At 40.6% G+C, this 21,808-nt stretch overlaps 1 protein-coding gene across 1 annotated transcript in view; it reads left to right on the top strand.

Annotated features, from left to right (window-relative positions):
* Positions 1–13,286, top strand: part of ERICH6 (glutamate rich 6) — a 42,551-nt gene extending 29,265 nt beyond the window's left edge. Inside the window, exons 12-14 of the mRNA XM_032173841.2 lie at positions 3,726–3,881; positions 6,195–6,423; positions 13,016–13,286. Coding sequence (XP_032029732.1) covers positions 3,726–3,881; positions 6,195–6,423; positions 13,016–13,279 — 649 coding nt within the window. The 3' untranslated portion in view covers positions 13,280–13,286. The remainder of the gene's footprint in view (positions 1–3,725; positions 3,882–6,194; positions 6,424–13,015) is intronic.
* Positions 13,287–21,808: the final 8,522 nt, after the last annotated feature.

Here is a 21,808-nt window from a genome sequence, read left to right as displayed (position 1 = left end):
GGAAGGAAGGAAGGAAGGAAGGAAGGAAGGAAGGAAGGAAGGAAGGAGATACTACCTTCAAATTCTACCACCCAGAGAAAAGCTGTTAGCATTTTATTACTATTGTTTTTTTAAGACAGGGTCTCACTGTGAGACCCAGGTTAGAGCACAGTGGCACAATTATGACCCACTGCAACCTCAACCTCCTGGGCTCAAGCAGTCCCCCCAGCTCAGCATCCTAAGTAGCTGGGACCGCAGGCATGCACCACTATACCTGGCTAATTTTTTAAATTTTGGTAGAGATGGGGTCTCTCTATGTTGCCCAGGCTGGTCTTGAACTCCTGGGTGCAAGGGATCCTCCCATCTCAGTCTCCCAAATGGCTGGGATTACAGATGTAAGCCACTGTGTCTGGCCAGCATTTAAAAATATATATATTTTTGGCTATTCTGAACACACTTCCTATGGAGTAGCCCTGCTCCACAAAGAGCAATTAAAAAAAAAAAAAGAGAAAAATAAAAAAAGAAAAAGAAAAAGATATGGTTTTTGTTTGTTTGTTTTTTGAGACATAGTCTCACCTAGGCTGTAGTGCAGTAGTGGGATCTTGGCTCACTGCAACCTCAACCTCCCAGGTTCAAGCAATTTTGCTGCCTCACCCTCCCACGTAGCTGGGATTACAGGCCTATGCCACTACGCCCAGCTAATTTTTGTATTTTTAGTAGAGATAGGGTTTTGCTATGTTGCCCAGGCTGGTCTTGAACTCTTGACTTAGGTGATCTGCTCACCTTGGCCTCCCAAAGTGCTAGAATTACAGGCATGAGCCACCACACCTGGCCTATGGGGTTTTTTAAGATGTTTTTTCTGTCTATGAGCATATATATATACACATATATATACAAATATATATGTGTGTATATATATGTATATATAAATTGATTCTTTAACTGTTTATTCATATTTTCTGACTCCTTTACATAATGAAATTATACAATAATGTTATAAATATATGATATGCAATAAATATAAAGATATAACACATTTTTTTCCCCAAAAATCCATCCACAGGTAGCAATACCATTTTATAACCACATAGTACTTTATTATATAGATGTACTATAATTCATTTAACCTATCCCCTATTACTGAACAAAAGTGGTTTCACAATTTTTGCTATTATACACAACAGCTAAATAAACAGCTTTGTGCATACTTTGTGGCACAGTTACCACTTACTTTCTTGAATTAAATACCTAGGGGTTGAGGCTGGGCATGGTGACCCATGCCTATAATCCCAGCCCTTTGAGAGGCCACAGTGGGCAGATCACTTGAGCTCAGCAGTTTGAGATCAGCCTAGGCAACATGGTGAAAGCCTGTGCCTACAAAAAAAAAATACAAAAAATTAGCCAGGTGTTGTGGTGCACACCTGTAGTTCCAGCTACCTGGAAGGCTGAGGTGGGAGGACTTTTCTGAGCCAGAGAGGTTGATGCTGCAGTGAGCTCTGATCGTGCCACTGCACTCCAACCTGGGCAACAGAGCAAGACCCTATCTCAAAAAATTAAATAAATAAATAAGTAAATAAATAAATAAACATATAGGGCTAGAAATTCTGGATGAACGATTTGGACATTTTAAAGCTTTGATAGAATTTTGCCATCCCTCCACCCCAGAAAATGTATACCAGTTTACACACCCATGAGCGGTAGACAATTTTTAATACCAAAATTAAATATCCATTTCATGGAACACTAAGTTATTGATCACTTGGACTTTCTGCCTGATGGCCAGGTCATTCATTTAATATTTAAACTTTTTGAGCTTTTCAGATCCTCGTAATATCTGAGGAAAGTAAAAACAAGAAGCAAAAAAATGAGGAGGTCTTTTCATGAACTGAGAGCCTCCCCTTGTAGAAGAAAGTCATTTTTAGTCATCGTTTCCTAAGTGTTTACTTAAACCCCAATAATAAGCCAGAAAAATGACTTTCACAGCATAGGAAGCATGATGAAGTTTTATTTCCCTAGACCCTATGAGAGTGTGTAGGTTTTGTTTTAATTACATCAATAAATTTTAAATAATTTACCTGACTTAAAAATTTTTTTTAAGTTTTTAGAGACAGAGTCCTGCTATGTTGCCTAGGCTGGCCTCAAACTCCTGGGCTCAAGTGACCCTCCCCCCTCAGTCTCCTAAGCAGCTGGGACTACAGGCTGTGTCTGTATAAAAACCATATAAAAATATATGGTTTTCCAACTTTTATTATTAATCATTTCATGCCCTGACTTTATTCCTCTTAACTTTCTTGAAGGCTGTGGCTGATTTGCAAAATGATTTAGAATCAATCTTGTGTTCATTTCTGGACTTCTAATCAGCCTGGATATGGAAATGAGTCTTAACAGTTAGTGAATTATCTTCAGTATATTTTATTGCTTTTGATGCTATTGAAAATAGAATTGCTTTCTTAATCTCATTTTTAGAATGTCCACTGCTAGTGTATAGAAATACAATTTATTTTTGTATATTGATCTTGTAGCTTACAACCCTGCTGAACTCATTTATCAGTTTTAATACATTATCTTATGAATTCCTTATGATTTTCTATATACAAGAACATGTCATCTGCTAATAGGTACAGCTTTACTTCCCTTTCCAATCTGGATGCTTTTCATTTCCTTTTTCTTCCCCCCTAAACTTCCATGGCTAGAACTTTTTTTTTTTTTTTGAGACGGAGTCTTGCTGTGTTGCCCAGGTTAGAGTGCAGTGGCATGATCTTGGCTCACTGCAACCTTCACCTCCCAGGTTCAAGCAATTCTCCTGCCGCAGCCTCCTGAGTAGCTGGGACTACAGGCGCACACCACCATGCCTGGCTATTTTTGTAATTTTAGTAGAGATGGGGTTTCACCATGTTGGCCAGGATGATCTCAATCTCCTGACCTCGTGATCCACCCTCCTCAGCCTCCCCAAGTGCTGGGATTACAGGCATGAGCCACCGCACCTGGCCAGAACATCTATTAATAGTGCAAAGTTGAATAGAAGTAGTAAGAGCAGACATTTTTGTTTAGTTTCTGATCTTAGGAAGAAAGCACTAAGTCTTTCACCATTAAGTATGGTTTTAATTGTGGGTTTTTCTTAATTAAAAAAATCAAAATTCTAAAGATGAAAAAAATTGTTTTGTAGAGACAGAGTCTTATTATATTGCCCAGGCTGGTCTCGAACTCCTGGGCTTCAATGATCCTCCTGCCTTGGCCTCCCTCAGTGCTGGGATTACAGGCATAAGCCACCATGCCCAGCCCAGCTGTGGGCTTTTTGTAGATACTCTTTATCAGGTTGAGGACATTCATTCCTATTTGAAATCCATTGAGTTTTCTTATTATTAAGAGGGTTGAAACTTGTCAAATGCTTTTTCTGTGTCTGTTGAAATGACCATGTGTTTTTTGCTCTTTATTCTATTAATGTGGTATATTAAGTTATTTTCAGATGTTAAACCAACCTTGCATATCTGGGGTAAACGCTACTTCATCATGGTGCATAATCCTTTTTATATTGTGACAGTTAATTTGCAAGATTTTGTTGAGGATTTTTGTATCTCATCAGTATATTCTGATCCACATAAAAAGCATAAAACTTTTTGTATTAATATAGTACCTCCCATTTTCAGAATGCTTCATGAGTTCAGAGTGCTCTCTCATAAATTGAATTTGTTCCCAGAATAGTCAAGGAGCATTAGAACAATTTATATGACCTTATCTGATCTCAGCTATCCATCTGGAAACCTAGCCATCATCCGAGTGCCCAACAAGGTAAATGGTTTCACTTGTATAGTCCAAGAAGATATGCCCACTAACCCTGCTATCCTAGCAGTGCTGGATTCCTCTGGCAGAAGTTCCTGCTATCATCCCAATGGAAATGTCTGGTAAGCTTCTAGGTTCCTGCTGCTGCCATTCTGTGGCTTTCGTTCTGGGAAATTTTGTTTTTTCTTTTTAAATGATAAGAATGGGTTTCAGAAGATTTATTTAAGTTAGTGTTCTTTAGATGGTAATGTTCAACTCAGAGAGATTTTTGGTTTACACCATTCCATATGCCTTTCAGTGGAAAAATCCCAAGCAATTATAAAAATAAAGCTCATCATATTATTTCTATACATAGTTAAGAATATATGAACTATATAATTACAACATAGAAAAAAACTTGATAAATGATATGGTAACTCTAGGGATTTGGGATGTAACTGAGGCAGTCTCTAGAGCCTGTGCCCTGATGATGTTATTCTGCTTCATCTATGTAAACAACTTGTCAATAGACAGTTGATACACTATGTTGTTATTGTTTGAGATCATTCCTAACTAGTAAGCTTCCTATAGCCACAAGCAAGAACAATAACATACAGACAAAATCTCCAGAGAAATTAAGATCCTGGTCCCAATTTAACCTACTATGTATATACTCTGTGACTTCATATTATTTCATTTAGCCTGACAGTGAAATTTGGGTTCTAACTTCCAATACAATTTAAACTTTTTGAACTTTTCAGAAAGAGGTCTTTTCCTTTAAGTTATATACAGGTATAACAATCTCATCTTGGGAACCTCTGCCAGTAATTGGTGAAGTTTATATACTGCTAGTCTTTCAGAAAGTTAGGATATTGAGCTATTTGTGTTTTTCGTCCACAGCAGTAGTCAATTCATTACCACCATGTATATTGGAAACTTTCTACTTATCTTTCAGGATTCTATAGCACTTCTATGTTACCTTTGATGCAGTGCTATATTGTCACCAATATTCGTTGGTTTCTAGACTGGAAACCAATAGGTTCTTCCAGATTGGTTTGATGAAGCCCCTGCCCCATGAACTGAGCTCTGAGGCACACTGAGATGGCTCCTTGATACTCTCATAGCCCTCTCTCTGCCTCTTGTGTAGTGAGTCCATTTCCCTTACTTGACAGACATTCCTTGAGGGCACATCCTGAATCTTTGCTACTACATAGCAGCATATCTGTACATAGTGTAGACTCAAAGAATGTTTACTAAATAAACAAGGGACTGATTTAGCCAGATAATTTTAGCTAGGTATGATTTTCACCCAGATTTCAAGATAAAACTAAATCTTCCCTTCCCAGACACAATAAGATAATCATCTCGGTTTCTCATTTGTGCTTTTGTTATTAGATTACTACCACTGATCAATACTGGGTCCAATTTAACCTACTATGTATATACTCTGTAACTTCATATTATTTCATTTAGCCTGACAAAGTGAAATTTGAGTTCTAACTTCAAATACAATTTAAACTTTTTGAACTTTTTAAAAAGAGGTCTTTTCCTTGAAGTTATATACAGGTATAACAATCTCATCTGTTATACAGGTATAATAACATCTCTAACATGAGATGTTAGCTAGGGGTCCCCATGGCCAAGTCATCTAGTTTTTAAAAAATAATTTATTATCAAATTAAGCCAACTTTCTGAGTACCCAGAACACTGTATCTATTGTCTGTCCTCAAGGTGGGGATGGTAAGAGGGTATGAGAAGGAGATAACTGAATAGGATGGCACAGCGATTAGTGCTGCCAGATCTCAGATGGTGAGGTGCTAAACATGAGGTAGTAAAATGTAAGGCATTCATGGTCTGAAGAGATGGGGTCGCCTCGTGGGTCTAAGGTCCACCTTTGCTCTGTCACAGACCTCTTCTCCACTGCAGTGATCACAGAGGTGTTCCCTGAGCCTCTGCCCCCACACTCAGCCATGATGGGAGGACTCCTGGAAGGACTCCTAGCTCCTAGTTGGACATTGCCAGAAAACAGCTCTCTTGTACTGAAGTCAACACAGTTTTCCCCAGAATTTATAGCCACAGGTCTTTATTTTGGTGTGGTGAAAATCTAAGCACTGGTCTTTCCTCCTCTTTCAGGATTAATCGACTCTTCTGTATCTCATTTTCTCCAGACTAAACCTTCCCTACTCCCTCTTCAACCTTCCAGACTCCTTCATCCCAGGCTGATCCTTTGGACCCATTTTAGTTTATCAGTATGAGCTCAAATAGGATACAGTACTTCAGATTCGTGTAGAATTTAGTCATAGTATTATCACTCCTGAGATTACCTGAAGTTTCCACCACTCCTGCTAATCGCTGGCATAAACCGTTACTCCCCTTGGTTAGCAAGTGACAGGGATAATTCCAGTATTTAATTACAGTGTTACTGTTTATGATTTTTACATTTCCTTCCTGCCCAGGGTATACCTCAATATCTTGGGAGGTCAATATTCAGATCAAGCCGGCAACAGAATAAGGGCTTGGAATTGGTCAAATTCCATCACTTCCTCACCCTTTGTTTCATTTAAACCTGTCTTTCTGGCTTTGAACCGTTATATTGGAGTCCGCATCTTAGAACAAGACAAGATTTCTATAACTTTTCTAGCAATGGGCCAACAGGCAAGAATCAGTGTTGGAACCAAAGTGAAGGTAGGTACATTTTTAAAAACAGTTTAAAGCATTTAGAATAATAATAAGAGTAAAATAACTTTTGTTAGTATTATTACTGATAGATTACACTAGTGCATAATCTACTGTCCACTAGGATTTTGGAATTCAATGGAAAAACATGTAGTGAAAGCTTCATATGGAATTGAGGTGGCTTTATTGTTTCTTACTCTGAAATTCCTTTTAGTTCAGACTCAGATCCACGTAACATTTACTGAGTGTTTGCTCTGTGCCAGAGTAGTGCTGCTTTGGGAGTTTAGTTTAAAGATATCGTATTGTGTTTGTTTTCCTCCCCGCCGTGGTAGAGAGCCTTGGGTTGGGTCAGGAGACCTGAGTTTGAATCATGTTCAAGACCAATCATAAGCCCTGTCTCCTTGAAGACACTTACCAGACCTCCTAGTCCTTCACCCAGTCAGCCTCAAACACATCCTTCTGTGGGTTTTCTGTGTACTTGCCTCCATCCCCGCGCTTGCTGAACAGTACTGCCTTTCCTACTGGATAGCAAGCTCCTGAAAGGAAGAATCTCTGTCTTATTGACTTCTGTAACTCCAGTGCCTCTCCCTGAGTACATTCTCAGTGACCGGCAATAATGCACGGTGGTTAAGAACGTGGAATTCAGGTTGCAGATTCTCTGTAGTTTCAAACCTCAGCTCTGCCACTTGACTGAGTGAGCTTGAACTTCAGTTTCTTTTTCCATAAAATGGAATAATGATTCCAGCCTTACAGATTGCTGTGAAGATTTGATGAGAATGCAAAGCACTAAGGGTGGTACTTGGCACTAAATAAAATAATATATAGAGATGGATACAAATAGAGATGGACGTATAGCTATACACATAAATAACACATATAGTGTGTGACTTCAAACAGGTCCCTTAAACTTTAAGGACCTTTGTTTCATTGATTTTTTTTTTTTTTTTTTTTTGAGATGGAGCCTCGCTCTGTCTTCCAGGCTAGAGTGCAGTGGCACAATCTCAGCTCACTGCAACCTCCGCCTCCCAGGTTCAAGCAATTCTTCCTGCCTCACCATCCCAAGTATCTGGGACTACAGGCGCCCGCCACCACGACCAGCTAATTTTTGTATTTTTGGTAGAGACGGGGTTTCACCATGTTGACCAGGCTAGTCTCGAACTCCTGACCTCAGGTAATCCGCCTGCCTCAACCTCTGAAAGTGCAGGGATTCCAGGCATGAGCCACCACTCCCGGCCTGTTTCATCGATTTTTTTTTTTTTTTTTGAAATGGAGTTTCTCCATCGCCAGGCTGGAGTGCAGTGGTGCGAGCTTGGCTCACTGCAACCTCCGCCTCCCGGGTTCAAGCGATTCTCCTGTCTCAGCCTCCCAAATGGCTGGGACACAGGCACGCCACCACGCAAGGCCTGTTTCATTGATTTTTAAAGGAAGACATAGCTCCAAACTTCAAAAGTGCCTTCAACTTTTAAGTATGTGGAAATAGAATCTCAACACAGGAAGGAATATCTCATGACCACCAAACAAAGGGGAGATTTCAGATTCAGGCAACATAGAGCGAGGGTCTACAATGTGCTAAGCACTATTCCAGTTACTTTCAGTAAGTCTGGAAACTGCAGTCAAATTTTTAGGCTCCAGACAAACTTCTTTCTTGATTAGAAATCTGCAGTATCCCCTCCTTTTGTTACATTACATCCATAGTAAATACATTCTTATCCAAAATATAAAAATATTTCTTTCTCCCCTCTCTCTCTCCCTCTACTTCCTTCCCCCACCGCTGCACCTCCCTTCCTCTTCCCACTTAGAAATTAATTTTAATCAAAAAAGAGTCATTTTGATGCAAAAGGAAGAGTTCATTATTAAAGTTTTTTACTTTTCTCATTGTTCTCATAATCACCCTTTAGGTTTTTTTTTTTAATTACAAGCGACTTGTGAATATATTTTTATATTTAAAGATTCAAACAATACAGAAATAAAGATAATTTTTTTAAAAATGAGATTCTCTTCATTTCTTCTTCTATTCTAACTCCCTTCCCCAAAGTAACCACCACACAAAATTTAGTGTGTACCTTCCTCCTTACTATGCATTTATAAATTATTTTATACATTTTTTTTTTTTTTCCAGATAGAATCTCGCTCTGTTGCCCAGACTGGAGTGCAGTGGCGTGATCTTGGCTCACTGCAACCTCCACCTCCCGGGTTCAAGCGATTCTCACGCCTCAGCCTCCTGAGTAGCTGGGGCTCAGGCGTGCACCACCACACTCAGCTAATTTTGTATTTTTAGTAGAGGCGGGGTTTCACCATGTTGGCCAGGCTGGTCTCGAACTCCTGACTTCAGGTGATCTGCCCACCTGGGCCTCCCAAAGTGCCGAGATTATAGGCATGAGCCACCATGCCCAGCCTATTTTATACATCTTTTTTAAAACATAAAAATTAGATAATATACAGATTATATAGTTGGAGGGGGTTCCTATTTGTTTTTGTTTCCCAGTTAGTAAGTATTGAAGATTTGTGTCTACATTTTGAAGAATATTGAATTCAATATAAATATTAAATTTATATGAAATTTAATGACTTCTCAGTGGCATTAAACACTGATGATCTCTTCTTCCTGGAATCATTTCTTCCCTTGCTTCCACGACTATTCTCCCCTGATTTTCCTTGTACCTCACAGGCCGTCTCTTCTCATTTTTCTGGCCTGATCACTCTTCATCTCCCCTTTTTCTAAATATTGGAGGAACCCAGAGCTTATCTTTGGGCTGTCTTTTCTCTATACTCACTCCTCAGATTATCTCAGATAATCTCATTATCTGATTAGATTATCAGATTATCTCATTGAGTCTCACTTCCTTAAATATCATCTGCATGCTGATAGCCCTTTAATTTGTATCTTCAGGTAGATCTCCTATGAACTCGAGACTTGCAAGTCTCTGATTCCAATTCAACATAACCATCTGGATTTGTAAGAGGGCATTAAAAACAACACAGGCCAGGAGCCGTGGCTCATGCCTGTAATCCCAGCACTTTGGGAGGCTGTGACGGGAGCATTACTTGAGCCCAGGAGTGTGAGACCAGCTTGGGCAACATAGTGAGACCCGATCTCTATGAAAGTCGTTTTTTAAATTCTCCAGACATGGTGGCGCATGCCTGTAGTCCCAGCTATCTGGGAGGCTGAGGTGAAAGGATAGCTTGAGCCCACCATTGGCAGGGTGGGGAGCAGGGGGTTCAAGGCTGCATGAGCTGTGATTGTGCCACTGCAGTCCAGCCTGGGCAACAGAGCAAGACCCTGTTAGGAAAAAAAGAAAAAACTTAACACAGCAGAACTTGATTTCAACACTTGATCCAATCTCAGTCCTCTCCATCTCAGAAAATGGCAACTACATTCTTTCACTTGTTCAGGACAAAAACTCGGGAGTAGTTTCACAGCTCTAAACGCTCTGTTTCACGGGAGTCCCATACCAACTCATCTGTAAATTCTACCTCCAAAATACCTCCAGAGTCTCACACTTCTCACATTTTCCAGTGCTATCATTCTTGTCTGCCTCTTTACCTGATCCATCTCTTGCTTGATTATTGCAATAGCCTCCTAATAAGTCTCCCTTCTTCTGGTATTCCCAAAGTCTATTCTAACACAATACTTGGAATGATACTTTGAAAACATAAGTCTGGTCAGAACTATCCGGGGGCTTCTAATTTTACTCGAGTAAAAGCCAAGGCCGTATAAAGGCTGGCAATGCTGTACACAATCTGGAAATCTTTCTTTGAATAGTATCTCTGTATTACCTGATCTCACTCACTCGTTCCGGTCATACTGGCCTTTTTGCTCTTGCTTGAAAATATCAGGCATGTTCCTGTCACAGGATCTTTGCATTTGCTATCCCCTCAACCTAAAATGTTTTCCCCCCATTTAGCATGTGGCTGTTCCCTCACTTCCTTCAGGTTTCTTCGCAGCCCTTTCCTGAGCAATCCGTCAAAACCAGCCACACCCACCCCCACCTTCTCCCTAGCACTCTGAGTGCCTCTTTGGTCATTTGCCACACGTTTTAATATATAGTGCTGTCATTTTCTTTCACTTCTAAATAATTTAGAATACCTATTTTGACTTCAATGCAGTAGTCACTGAATTTTCAAATAGATAGAAAGATTTACCCCTTTCTTGTTAATTTCAAAATGGTCAGGAAATACGACTTGCAGTTTTTTCCTTCCTGTTTAGAATATATTGATATTTTCTTTGTGGTTGGTTACATAGTTTTTATGTGTTCCATGTATATTTAACCAAAAACGTTGTATAGTTTACTGGTACAAATTCTATGTCCAGTTGTTCTAGGCATACCTCCCTCTCTATCCTTTTATTTTTGTGTCATTGGGTTTACTTCTGAGAAATGTATGAAAGTTTCCCAAAATGGTTATGAATTTGTTCATCGTTCCTAATGTTTCAATCAACTTTTGCTGTATATATTTTGAAGCTCTGTGATCAGGAAATTAAAGATGCTACTCTCTTCTTTGTGAGTTATACCTTTTGCCAGGGCCAGCCCATTCTTTCCCCTCACTCATTCACTCTTCAGCTGTTCCCATTACGTGCCTTAGTGTATTAGTGAGGGCTTTGTTTTTATTTTGACAATAAAGGTAGTAATGTTATCAACATGTGTTATTCCTAATTTCCCTTTTAGTGGCCTTTACCTTAAGTGCTGTTCCATCTGATGTTAAGTTCTTACACTTGCTTTCTCTTTGTTAGCATTTGTTTGATATTTTTTCATCCTTTGATTTTCAACCTTTTTAATGTAGTTTTGAGTTATATGTTCTCTTGCAAACCACATATAGTTGGATTGTGTTGCTTTCCTCAACCTAACAGACTCAGTGGTTTTTTTGTTTGTTTGTTTTTAGAGACAGGGTTTTGCTCTGTCACCCAGGCTGGAGTGTAGTGGCGTGACCATAGCTCACTGTAACTGCAAACTCCTGGGTTCAAGCTATCATCCGGCCTCAGCCTCCCAAGTAGCTAGGACTACAGGCATGCACCACCATGCCCAGCTAACAGACTCAGTCTTTTAATACACTATATTTTAATGGTTAGTTTAAAATTAACATATCTTTTATAATATGCATAGAATTAACTTCCAAATCCTCTAGTTGTTTTTCTTCCTTAACAATATTCTCTCAAGTCCCTCAGAAAATATTAACTATATAAATATGGATATATTTCCTAAAGTCTTCCTCTATCTCCTAATTATTTTTCCTTGAGTATAAGTTTCTCTGATAGGTAAATCTGGTGCCTCTCTTTAGTTGCGTCAAATATTAGGTGATTCTCAATTGTGTGTTCAATTTGGATTTGAGAATTCCTGTTTCCCTGTTCTGCTTACTAAAGTTTGCTTCAGATGCTAAGGGGTAGAAGGCTAGCGCTAGTGCCCGCTGCCAGCCTCAGCCCATGGGCACCAGTGCTCAACACAAAGGAAAAGGTGAGGGGCCTGCCTCCCAATTGATCGGCCTAATGTTTACCTCAGACTCCGTCCTGCTTCCCATTTCTGTTGAGGTTTTGCTCAGAGTATATGTGTTTTTGGTCAGTGGTTTCATTTGGTCATTTCTCTCTATATGCATATGGTCTCATCTGCTTTTTGATTTTTCAGGAATTCCTTAAAATTATCCTGCCGATGAAATCTTTCTTATTCCAACCCCACTGGAAACAAGGGGCGGGGGGGAAAGGAAATCTTTCTTATTAGAGCCATCATTGACTTAATCAGTAAAAAAGTTTTCTGTCATGGTGTGATATTTGGGGTAAAAGATTCTGACTTATTCTTTGTTATTTGTCCATCTCATACTCTTTCCTTCCTCCATTCCTTCCTTTCTATGGAAGGAGGAGTGAAATACAGAAATGATACTGTAAGTATCATCTTTTGCAGGTAAGTGGTCACTTAGCTTGCAGAGAGTAGTAGTTCTGCTTACATCTAACCTGCCGCAGAGAGGCTAAATGCCCCTCCTAGGCTGGCTTTGAAGCTACAGAATGAAAACACCTCAGGCAAGTCTGTCCTGGCAAATCCGTTTACGTTTCTGCAGCTGCAAGCAGACAACACCAGCCTTGAATCATCAAAAGCTGTGAGAGAGCGGGGAGAGCAGAGGACAAAGAAGGGTAACGGAGAGGTTAATTTGGAATGGCCTCCTGGAGGTTGGGGCACATTTAGGAGCAGGAAAGGGAGTTTTAGTTTTTCCCAGTCCTACCTTCTCTGAGGAGAACTGCCATTCTCAGTGCCTTCCCAGTGAGCACCCAGCCTTCAGACCAGCACTCACCCTACCTCCCCCACTGGGCACTTGCCAGGCAAGGGACTGTGTCTGAGGCATCTTTGTGATTCCCTCAGTAGGTGCTGGTTAAATTACTTGAATACATTATAGGCTTTTGAAGGTATCCAGATTCCATTTGGTCTCTCAAGTCTCCACAGCGTTTCAGCTCTTTCCTCATTCAGATTAGAATAACACCACCACCCCTGCTTACGGATGAATTAGAGTGGACCCTCATCGGGGAATCCAACCCCACATAAGTGCCATGACTCAGCTCCTCCCACCTCCCCAGTTCCACTCCTGGACTCTGAGTTTCCTTCTCTTTCTCTTTGCTGAAAAGCTACCAAACCCTGAGGAGATTCCAATCCTCCGATACATGAGTGGAGATGACCTCCTTCTGCTGGCCAGTTTAATAAAGATCCGGCGCCTGTTTCATAAACTTGAAGGATGTGTGAATTTTCCCTCAAGCCAGGTTTGGGAAAAATTAAAGCAACCTTCCTACCTTTCTTCACTTTCTCTAAAACTAATTGCCCTCTGTCACAGTTCTGGTATAAAGCAAGATATAATGAAGACAATAAGAAATATAATAAATGAAGAAATTTAACTAAGAATGATGGTGCTTTCATTTGTTTTGTTGAATTTTTTGGGGTTTTTTTGGTTGAGGATTTTTTGGGGTGGAAGGATCGGGAGTGTGATGGCTAATATCAATCAAGGGTCAGCTTGATTGGATTGAAGGATGCAAAGTATTGTTCCTGGGTGTGTCTGTGTGGGTATTGCCAAAGGAGATTAACATTTGAGTCAGTGGACTGGGAAGGCAGACTCACCCTCAACCTGGGTGGGCACCATCTAATCAGCTGCCAGAGAGGCTAGAATGAAGCAGGAAGAAGAAGGTGGAACGAGCAGACTTGCTGAGTCTTCCAGCTTTCAACTTTCTCCTGTTCTGCCTGCTTCCTGACCTCGAACATCAGACTCCAAGTTCCTCAGCTTTTGGACTCTTGGACCTACACCAGTGGTTTGCCAGGGGCTCTCAGGCCTTTGGCCACAGACTGAAGGCTGCACTGTTGGCTTCCCTACTTTTGAGATTTTGGGACTCAGACTGTCTTCCTTGCTCCTCAGCTTGCAGAAGGCCTAGTTTGGGACTTCACCTTGTGATGGTGTAAGTCAATACTCTTTAATAAACTCCCCTTCATAAATACATCTATCCTAGTAGTTCTGTCCCTCTAGAGACCCCTGACTAATACAGGGAGGATTTAAAAAAAGCATACAAAATGACTAAAATACCAAGAAATATGCTACATTATCAATTTAGAACAAATTCTGAGCACTAGTGGTTTACATTTTTTTTAAGACATGGGGTCTCACTGTTGAAGCGGTGTCATTTTCTGGGGTGATACCCAAGGTTCGTTGCCTTATGCCAGGAAAATTAAGCACACAGACACACACAACGAGTGAGTTTTAAGAGCAGAGGTTTAGGCCAGGCGCGGTGGCTCACACCTGCAATCCCAGCACTTTAGGAGGCCAAGGCAGGCAGATCACAAGGTCAAGAGTTCGAGACCAGCCTGGCCAATATGGTGAAACCCCGTCTCTACTAAAAATACAAAAATTAGCTGGGCATGGTGGCATGCGCCTGTAATCCCAGCTAATCAGGAGGCTGAGGCAGGAGACTCGCTTGAACCCAGGAGGCAGAGCTTGCAATGAGCTGAGATCCTGCCACTGCACTCCAGCCTGAGTGACAGAGCGAGACTCCATGTCAAAAAAAAAAAAAAAAAAAAGCAGAGGTTTAATAGGCAAAAGGAGAAAGGAGAATAGCTTTCTCCTGGGAGAGAGACAGGAGCCCAAATGGGACTTCCGGCACCGGATTTTATAGACAGGCTTGAGGAGACTGTGTCTGATTTACATAGGGCCCATAGATTGGTTGGACCAGGTGTGATGTTTACATAATGCACAGGGAAACTGGCTGCCCCACCCTAATCTTATTATGCAAATAGAGTTTTTGCCTGGTAGACTCCATGTTGCCTTCTTCTTACTGTACACATGGCTGGCAAAGAGAAGGGAAGATGGAGCCACCATTTTGAACATGCCTAGTCCCAGGTAGCCTTTTCCTATTGGCACAGCTGCCAGGATTCACCCATGCAAGCTTCCAGTTTGCTTGTCTATGTTTGCAGCTCAATTTTACAGGCTGCTCTTTGTTAGAAAAGAAAATGATTTGGGGGCTGCTTTTCATTAAAAGGAAAACCTTACTGAGGACATCCTTGCCCTCATTATTTGCCTAAATAATTCCTTTTTAACTCCTATGTCACTGTGTTGCCCAGGCTGGTCTTGAACTCCTGGGCTCAAGCAATCCTCCCAATGTGGCCTCCCAAAGTGCTGAAATTACAGATGAGCCACCCCAGCCTAATAACCCAAGAATGCCTTTTATTATTATTATTATTATTATTATTATTATTATTATTACGAATGGGATTTGCTGTGGCACCCAGATTGGAGTGCAGTGGCTCAATCTCAGTTCACTGCAGCTTTGACCTCCTAAGCTCAAGTGGTCCTACCACCTCAGCCAGCTCAATGATAGGGTTGCTTTAGAACAGAAAGCAAAGTTGAGAGTTGGAGGTGGAGGACCCTCAAGACATAGAAGGGTGCCAGAACTCTGTAGCTCCTGCACTTCCCAGGACTTACTTCTCAACTCTTTGTTCTCTGGGAGAGGGTGAAATGTAGTTTCAGGGGACACTCCTTACACTGAATTCCAAATTTGGTGCTAGTGTGGAACAAGAGGGATTAGGCCTACCCACCATTCAGGACTTAGTGTCAAATTATATTGTTTCCCTGCTAAGAGCTACCTGAGGAAATACAAGAGGGAATGGAAAGGAACGGAGTAAGTGGAAGCATAGAGTATTCCAGGAAGGCTGAGCGACTGGGAGACAGGGGGCCTGGTTCTTGCTATTAATCCATTAACTTCCCTTTTTTTCTTTTCCTGCTTTTAGTTAGCCTTCTTTCAAGGAATTTTGTTAATACTGAGGATTCCGTTTTATTTTTTATTTTCACTCTTGCCATTCCCCACTGCTATCTTTGTGAAAAGGAGGTTCCTAGATTCACATCTTAATCTACATTAAAGTCTTTCTCTTTTTCTTTTTTCATTTTGCCTTTAGCCTTTTCCTTTTCACTGATGAGTAAACTTTTAGCTTCTATCAAGTAAGATATTAAAATAATAGAGCTAAAATGTATCAGAATAGCACTAAAAATTTGCACGTAAGGGCAAATTGCAACAAAGCCCTAACTGAAATCTGTTTTTGTACATCATTAAAAACCACTTTTGGGGTGCTGAGCCCCAAAGGCTTTGATTGGCTGAGATTAGCAGGATAATGGGACAGCGTCTTTTACCATGTTGCTTCATGTCTAACGCCAGAATGTTATTTACTTTACTAAATGATAACTAATGACATGTAATAAAGGTGTGAAAGAAAATAAAAATATCAGGACTCCAAACTCATTATGCCAAAGGAAAGAGTCAAGCTTGAGAACTAAGTCACACAAAACTGCTTTCTATTTTGTTCCTAATTAGATAGCTGCAAAGAGAAAAGGCTGCATACTTCCCTCACAATTTACTCAAAAGGAAATTCTTTTGGGGGTGCCAAAATCTTTACACTAAAACAGCTTCATTGAATGTTAACCTGACAATGTAAATTAACAGCTTCTCATCACAGGCATAAGGAAAAGTCATCCCTCTGCTCACCTGAGACAAATGCATATTTGACTACTTCCTCTACTCTATGTTTATCTTATGTAAAAATGCAGATCCACCAGCATGAGATGAATGCATAATTATTCCTATATCCCCTCCTTTCCCATGTAAAATGTGGATTCAGTGAATGCTGATCAAAGACTCAAAAGATGCAACTGCTTGCCCCTTTTATTCCTTCCTCTTCTTTTCTTCCCCCTTTTTTTCCTTCCTCTTTCCCTTACTACCAGCTCTTTCCCCTTTAAATATTGAAATCTCAGGTCAGGTGTGGTGGCTCACGCTTGTAATCCCAGCACTTTGGGAGGCTGAGGCAAGCGGATCCAGCCTGGGTGACACAGCCAGACTTTTCTCAAATAAATAAATATTGAAATCTCAGACCTTATTTGGAAAAAGAATGGGTCATAGATGTTCCTGTGGTTTTGTGCTCCTTTCTCCCAGGTGCATCCGCCGTCTTGGCAAAATAAACCTCTAAAATGATTGAGACTCATTTCAGTCATTTAATTTGATTTACATTTTCTTTGATTTATAAGAAATTTACATTACTTATTTAAAAAATTATTAAAAATGAAAATATTCCCAAGTGAAAAACATCTATCTATCAGTCTCATATTTCAAGGCAGTTAGAATTATTTAAGGGAACTGAATAATTCAAAATAACAATAGTGAAAGATCTTTTTTTATTTTTGAGACAGAGTCTCACTCTGTCACACAAGCTGGAGTACAGTGACACAATCTCAGCTCACTGCAACCTCTGCCTCCCGTGTTCAAGTGGTTCTTGTGCCTCAGCCTCCCGAGTAGCTGGGATTACAGGCATATGTCACCGCACCTGGCTAATTTTTGTGTTTTTAGTAGAGACAGAGTTTCACCATGTTTCCCAGACGGGCCTCGAACTCCTGGCCTTAAGTGATACACCCAACTCGGCCTCCCAAAGTGGTAGGATTACAGGTGTGAGCCACAGCACTGGGCCAGATAGCCATCTTTAATATTGTGTTCAATTTCATTCCAGTCCTTTCTCTCTCTCTCGCTCTCTGTATGTGTGAGTGTGTGTGTGTGTGTGTGTGTGTGTGTGTGTGTGTGTGTGAAATTTCATGCAGGGGAATTAGTCATTGCCAATAAGAATTTTGAAAGATAGAAAGTAAACGGAATTTTTGTTCTCAAAAGAAAGCCACAGAAAAACTCTATTATAGAACTGCAAAATAAGCCAACTAAATTAAATGCACATTGCTTGTTAGTAAACTGGAAACAAATATCTTGTGAAACTGTTAGGATTTTCATTTTCACAGTAAATTTACTACTAGTTTATTTAAAAAAATTAAGCAAAGGCTATTGGAGTCTACATTGTTTTAATAGATGTATTTAAATAAAATTAATAGGATTTGGACGGCCAATAACATTCAGAAGCAAATGTTATACAGTAATAATAAAAATTTCTTAGAAACACAGAATTTCTGGCTGGGCATGGTGGCTCACACCTGTAATCCCAGCACTTTGGGAGGCTGAGGCAGGAGGATCACTTGAGCTCAGGAGTTTGAAACCAGCATGGGCAACATAGTGAGACCCCATCTCTACTAAAAATCAAAAAAATTAGCCAGGCATGTAGTCCTAGCTACTAGAGAGGCTGAGCCTGGGAGGTTGAGCCTGCAGTGAGCTATAATCACGCCACTGCACTCCAGCCTGGGCAACAGAGTGAGACTCTTATCTCAAAAAAGCAAAAACAAAACAAAACAAAAAACAGAAATAAACTGTATTTTTCTCCAACTATGTTAGAGGGTACACTAAGGGCAAGTAAACAATAGATTTTACTTCAAACCAAGTAATTTTGTCCTGATCATTCTATCATTCTAATGTTCCATTTCCCTGCAAAACAACAAATATTATGCTTTTTTTTTTTCTTATCTCTGTCTTATTCCAGAAATGATATAAGGTGCCTTTTAGGAATATATCCAACATAGAAAAATAAAATACTTTAAAAATAAGTGAATATAAGTGAGGCAAGTAGAAAATAATATGAAATGAGATATGAAATGAGGAGTAAGATTGTTTTCAAAATGCCGTAAGGGGCTGGACAGAGCAAAACCTTGTCTCAAGAAGAAACAAAAAAAGTCACAAGATCTAATACCCTTGCTAGGTTGGGATAACACAATCTGTAATGAGAAGATAACCAACAAGTGATTACGGCCTCCTCAAGTTACACGTTTCCTTAGAGAGAGTGTTGTTTCAGTTTTTCCCCTATAACACAGAGTGAAATCCAGGAGTTAGGAATACCTTGATTTGAGCCAAACTGGCAAGTGCAAAGCAGGTAATGAGAAGACTGTGTGTGTTCACAGCCACACAAGAAAATCACTAGAGCATCTATAGTACACTTTGTGGTGTGACCCAGCATTAGACAATGCACAGAAAAGTCCAGGGATCCACTTTTCATATACTTGCTCTACAGGACTGACACCGGGAAATGAAAACCACAGTGTAACATCCATCCAGATTCTTCAGAGACAATGCCCAATTGTGTCTTTTTCAAAATAACACAGAGGCTTCCCTCTGTTAAACTATTAAGCAAAGGGGCAACATGCTGGAAACATAATCAACCCCTTGATCTCTTGTTCGTATGAATGCATATTAGCACCTGACAAATGTTGAATGAATGAATGAACGAACAAGTAAAGTGAAATCTCTGTAAGAGATATACATGGCCATGGAGGAAAATTCTTAGTGTCTCTTTGCTGCTCTATTCAGTGCTTGACAGAGTGGGTTGAAAATAGATTAAAATAGATTCATATCGAAGCCTATTTCCCACTTCAATCCTTTTATGAAAAACCTGGCTTTCTCTGCAGTTGAGCTGCCACTGGTAACAAATTTCTCAGAAACATGGCTGGCACTGGCATTGTCTCTATATAAACCGAATGTGTTAATAAAAGTTTTAATTCCAGGTTCAGAGTTTACTCCATCCATTCCTTTGTTCATCTGTTTAATAAACATTTATTCATTGCTTATTTCGTACCAAGTACTGGTGATACAAACTTAGAACTCATAGTTTCCTGTCCTCAGGAAAAACAAGACACAAGAAAAGGCCATGACAAAACAATGAGGTATGTTCAGTGACAAAAAGAAGTACAGAGAGCACCAAAAGGAGGGCATATGTCTCAGCTCAGGAAGTAGATGTCATGTGCGGGTGGAGGGAGGAGGGAGCAAAGAAGGCAAAGGAATCAAATGACCCATCTCGGAATGATCATAGAATTTTTTCCAGAAGCAATAATTAACCCTTGAGTATGTTGACTGGAAGTTAGAATCACAGGTGACTCAAATGATGACAAGAAAGTCACAAATATCCAGATGATAAGTAAATAAGTATGTGCTCAACCCCTTGAGGACTTGCCCACACCATCAGATTAGCAAGAAAGGGCCAGAGATGATTCAGGCAAATCCTGTCCTTGACCAAGTACTGAAGGAGGCCACAGTGACTTCTGGAAAGGTAGAGAGCAAAAGAAGGAGTCACAGGCTTCATCTCAGGCACTGAGGGTAGAAGGAGATGGCCTGGCTTTGTTCCAAAGTGAAAGGTTCAGTGGTGGATGAAGCCAACGCATGAGATGTTGGGACATTCAGAAGGAAAAGCAACACTGGCTAGAGCCTCTGTTTAGGACACTACCAGGGTCCTCTGCATTCTCTCTCATCTATATGCCAGTGATCAGCAAAATGCAGGAAGGATGAAGAATGAAGTGATAGGAAAGGGTAACAGGTTTGCATGGTAGAGAAGGCATCAGTGTGTACATTCATTCATTCAATACAAATTTAGCACATGCCAGGCACTGTACATGGCCTTTGTGGTGTTAATATTGCAGTGGAAAATAATTTCAGAATGTGTTAGGAGTAAGTAATCAGGTAAGCAGGGGACTACTTTATATATGTAGTCAGAGAAGGCCTCTCTGAGGAGCCAATATGTAAAAATGGAGAAGAAACTAGTAACACAGTGAGCTGAGACAAGAGTGTTCCAGAAAGAAAGAATACCAAGTTATGAGATGGGAATGAGCTTGCCTGCACACTCTAGGGCTAGAAAGGAGGCCACTGTGCATGACAGGGAATGTGGTGCAAGGTGAGGCTGGTGAGGTAGGAGGAGCCAGTGAATGCAGCTCTGTGCACTAGGGTAAGGAGTTGAGATTTTAATCCACAGACGCTTGTCTTTTTCTTGAAGAGGTGCCAATTTTTAAAACCTGCAGAGTTGATCAAACTATGCGCTTTTCCTCTATCCTACCCAATAATGATGATCCAGGAGCAAGGATGGAAAAACAATGGGAACACTTAAATACCTTTGGAGAAAATGAAAATTGGTATCATCATTTGGAGAGCAAATTGCATTAGCCAATAAAGCTGAGGATGTGCCTACCCAACACATGGAGATTCCGTTCCTAAATAGAGATATCCTAGGGCCGGGCGCGGTGGCTCATGCCTGTAATCCCAGCACTTTGGGAGGCCGAGGCAGGCGGATCATGAGGTCAGGAGATCGAGACCATCCTGGCTAACACGGTGAAACCCTGTCTCTACTAAAAATACAAAAAAATTAGCCGGGCGTGGTGGCGTGCGCCTGTAGCCCCAGCTACTCGGGAGGCTGAGGCAGGAGAATGTTGTGAACCCGGGAGGCGGAGCTTGCAGTGAGCCAAGATTGCGCCACTGCACTCCAGCCTGGGCGACAGAGCAAGACTCCGTCTCAAAAAAAAAAAACAACTAAATAGAGATATCCTAAAGAAACTCATTGTATCAGTCCATTATCGCACTGCTATAAAGAAATACCTGCGACTGGGTAATTTATAAAGAAAAGAGGTTTAATTGGCTCACAGTTCCACAGGCTGGACAGGAAGTATGATGGGGGAGCAGGCACTTCACATGGCTGGGAGCAGGAAGAAGAGAGAGGGCTGGGGGGCGGTGCCACACAGTTTTAAACAACCAGATCGCATGAGAACTCACTCACTACACTGTACCAAGGGGGGTGGTGCTAAACCATTCATGAGAAACCATCCCCATGATACAATCACCTTCCACCAGGTCCCACCTCCAGCACTGGGGATTACAATTCAACATGAGCTTTGGGTGGGAACACGGATCCAAACCATATCACTCACGTTTACTCAGTGAAACAAAAACAAGCTTGTTCACTGAAGCATTGTTTGTAATAGAAAAACAACAGCAACAATAAAATGTCCATCAACAGAATAGGTAAATTGTAGTGTATTCACACAGTGGAATTCCCCACAGTACTGCAAACGGATGAACTAGAAATACCTGCATCAATATGAACAACTCTGAAAAACATTTTCACTTTGAATGAAAAAAGCAAGAGGGCAACGGAACACATTCAGTATTATTCTATTTATATGAAGTTTTAAAATATGCAAAATGATCCCATGTATC

Source organism: Hylobates moloch, unplaced genomic scaffold, assembly GCF_009828535.3.
Source record: "Hylobates moloch isolate HMO894 unplaced genomic scaffold, HMol_V3 SCAFFOLD_13, whole genome shotgun sequence".
Taxonomy (NCBI): Eukaryota; Metazoa; Chordata; class Mammalia; order Primates; family Hylobatidae; genus Hylobates; species Hylobates moloch.
This window is presented reverse-complemented; position numbering and strand designations above follow the sequence as displayed.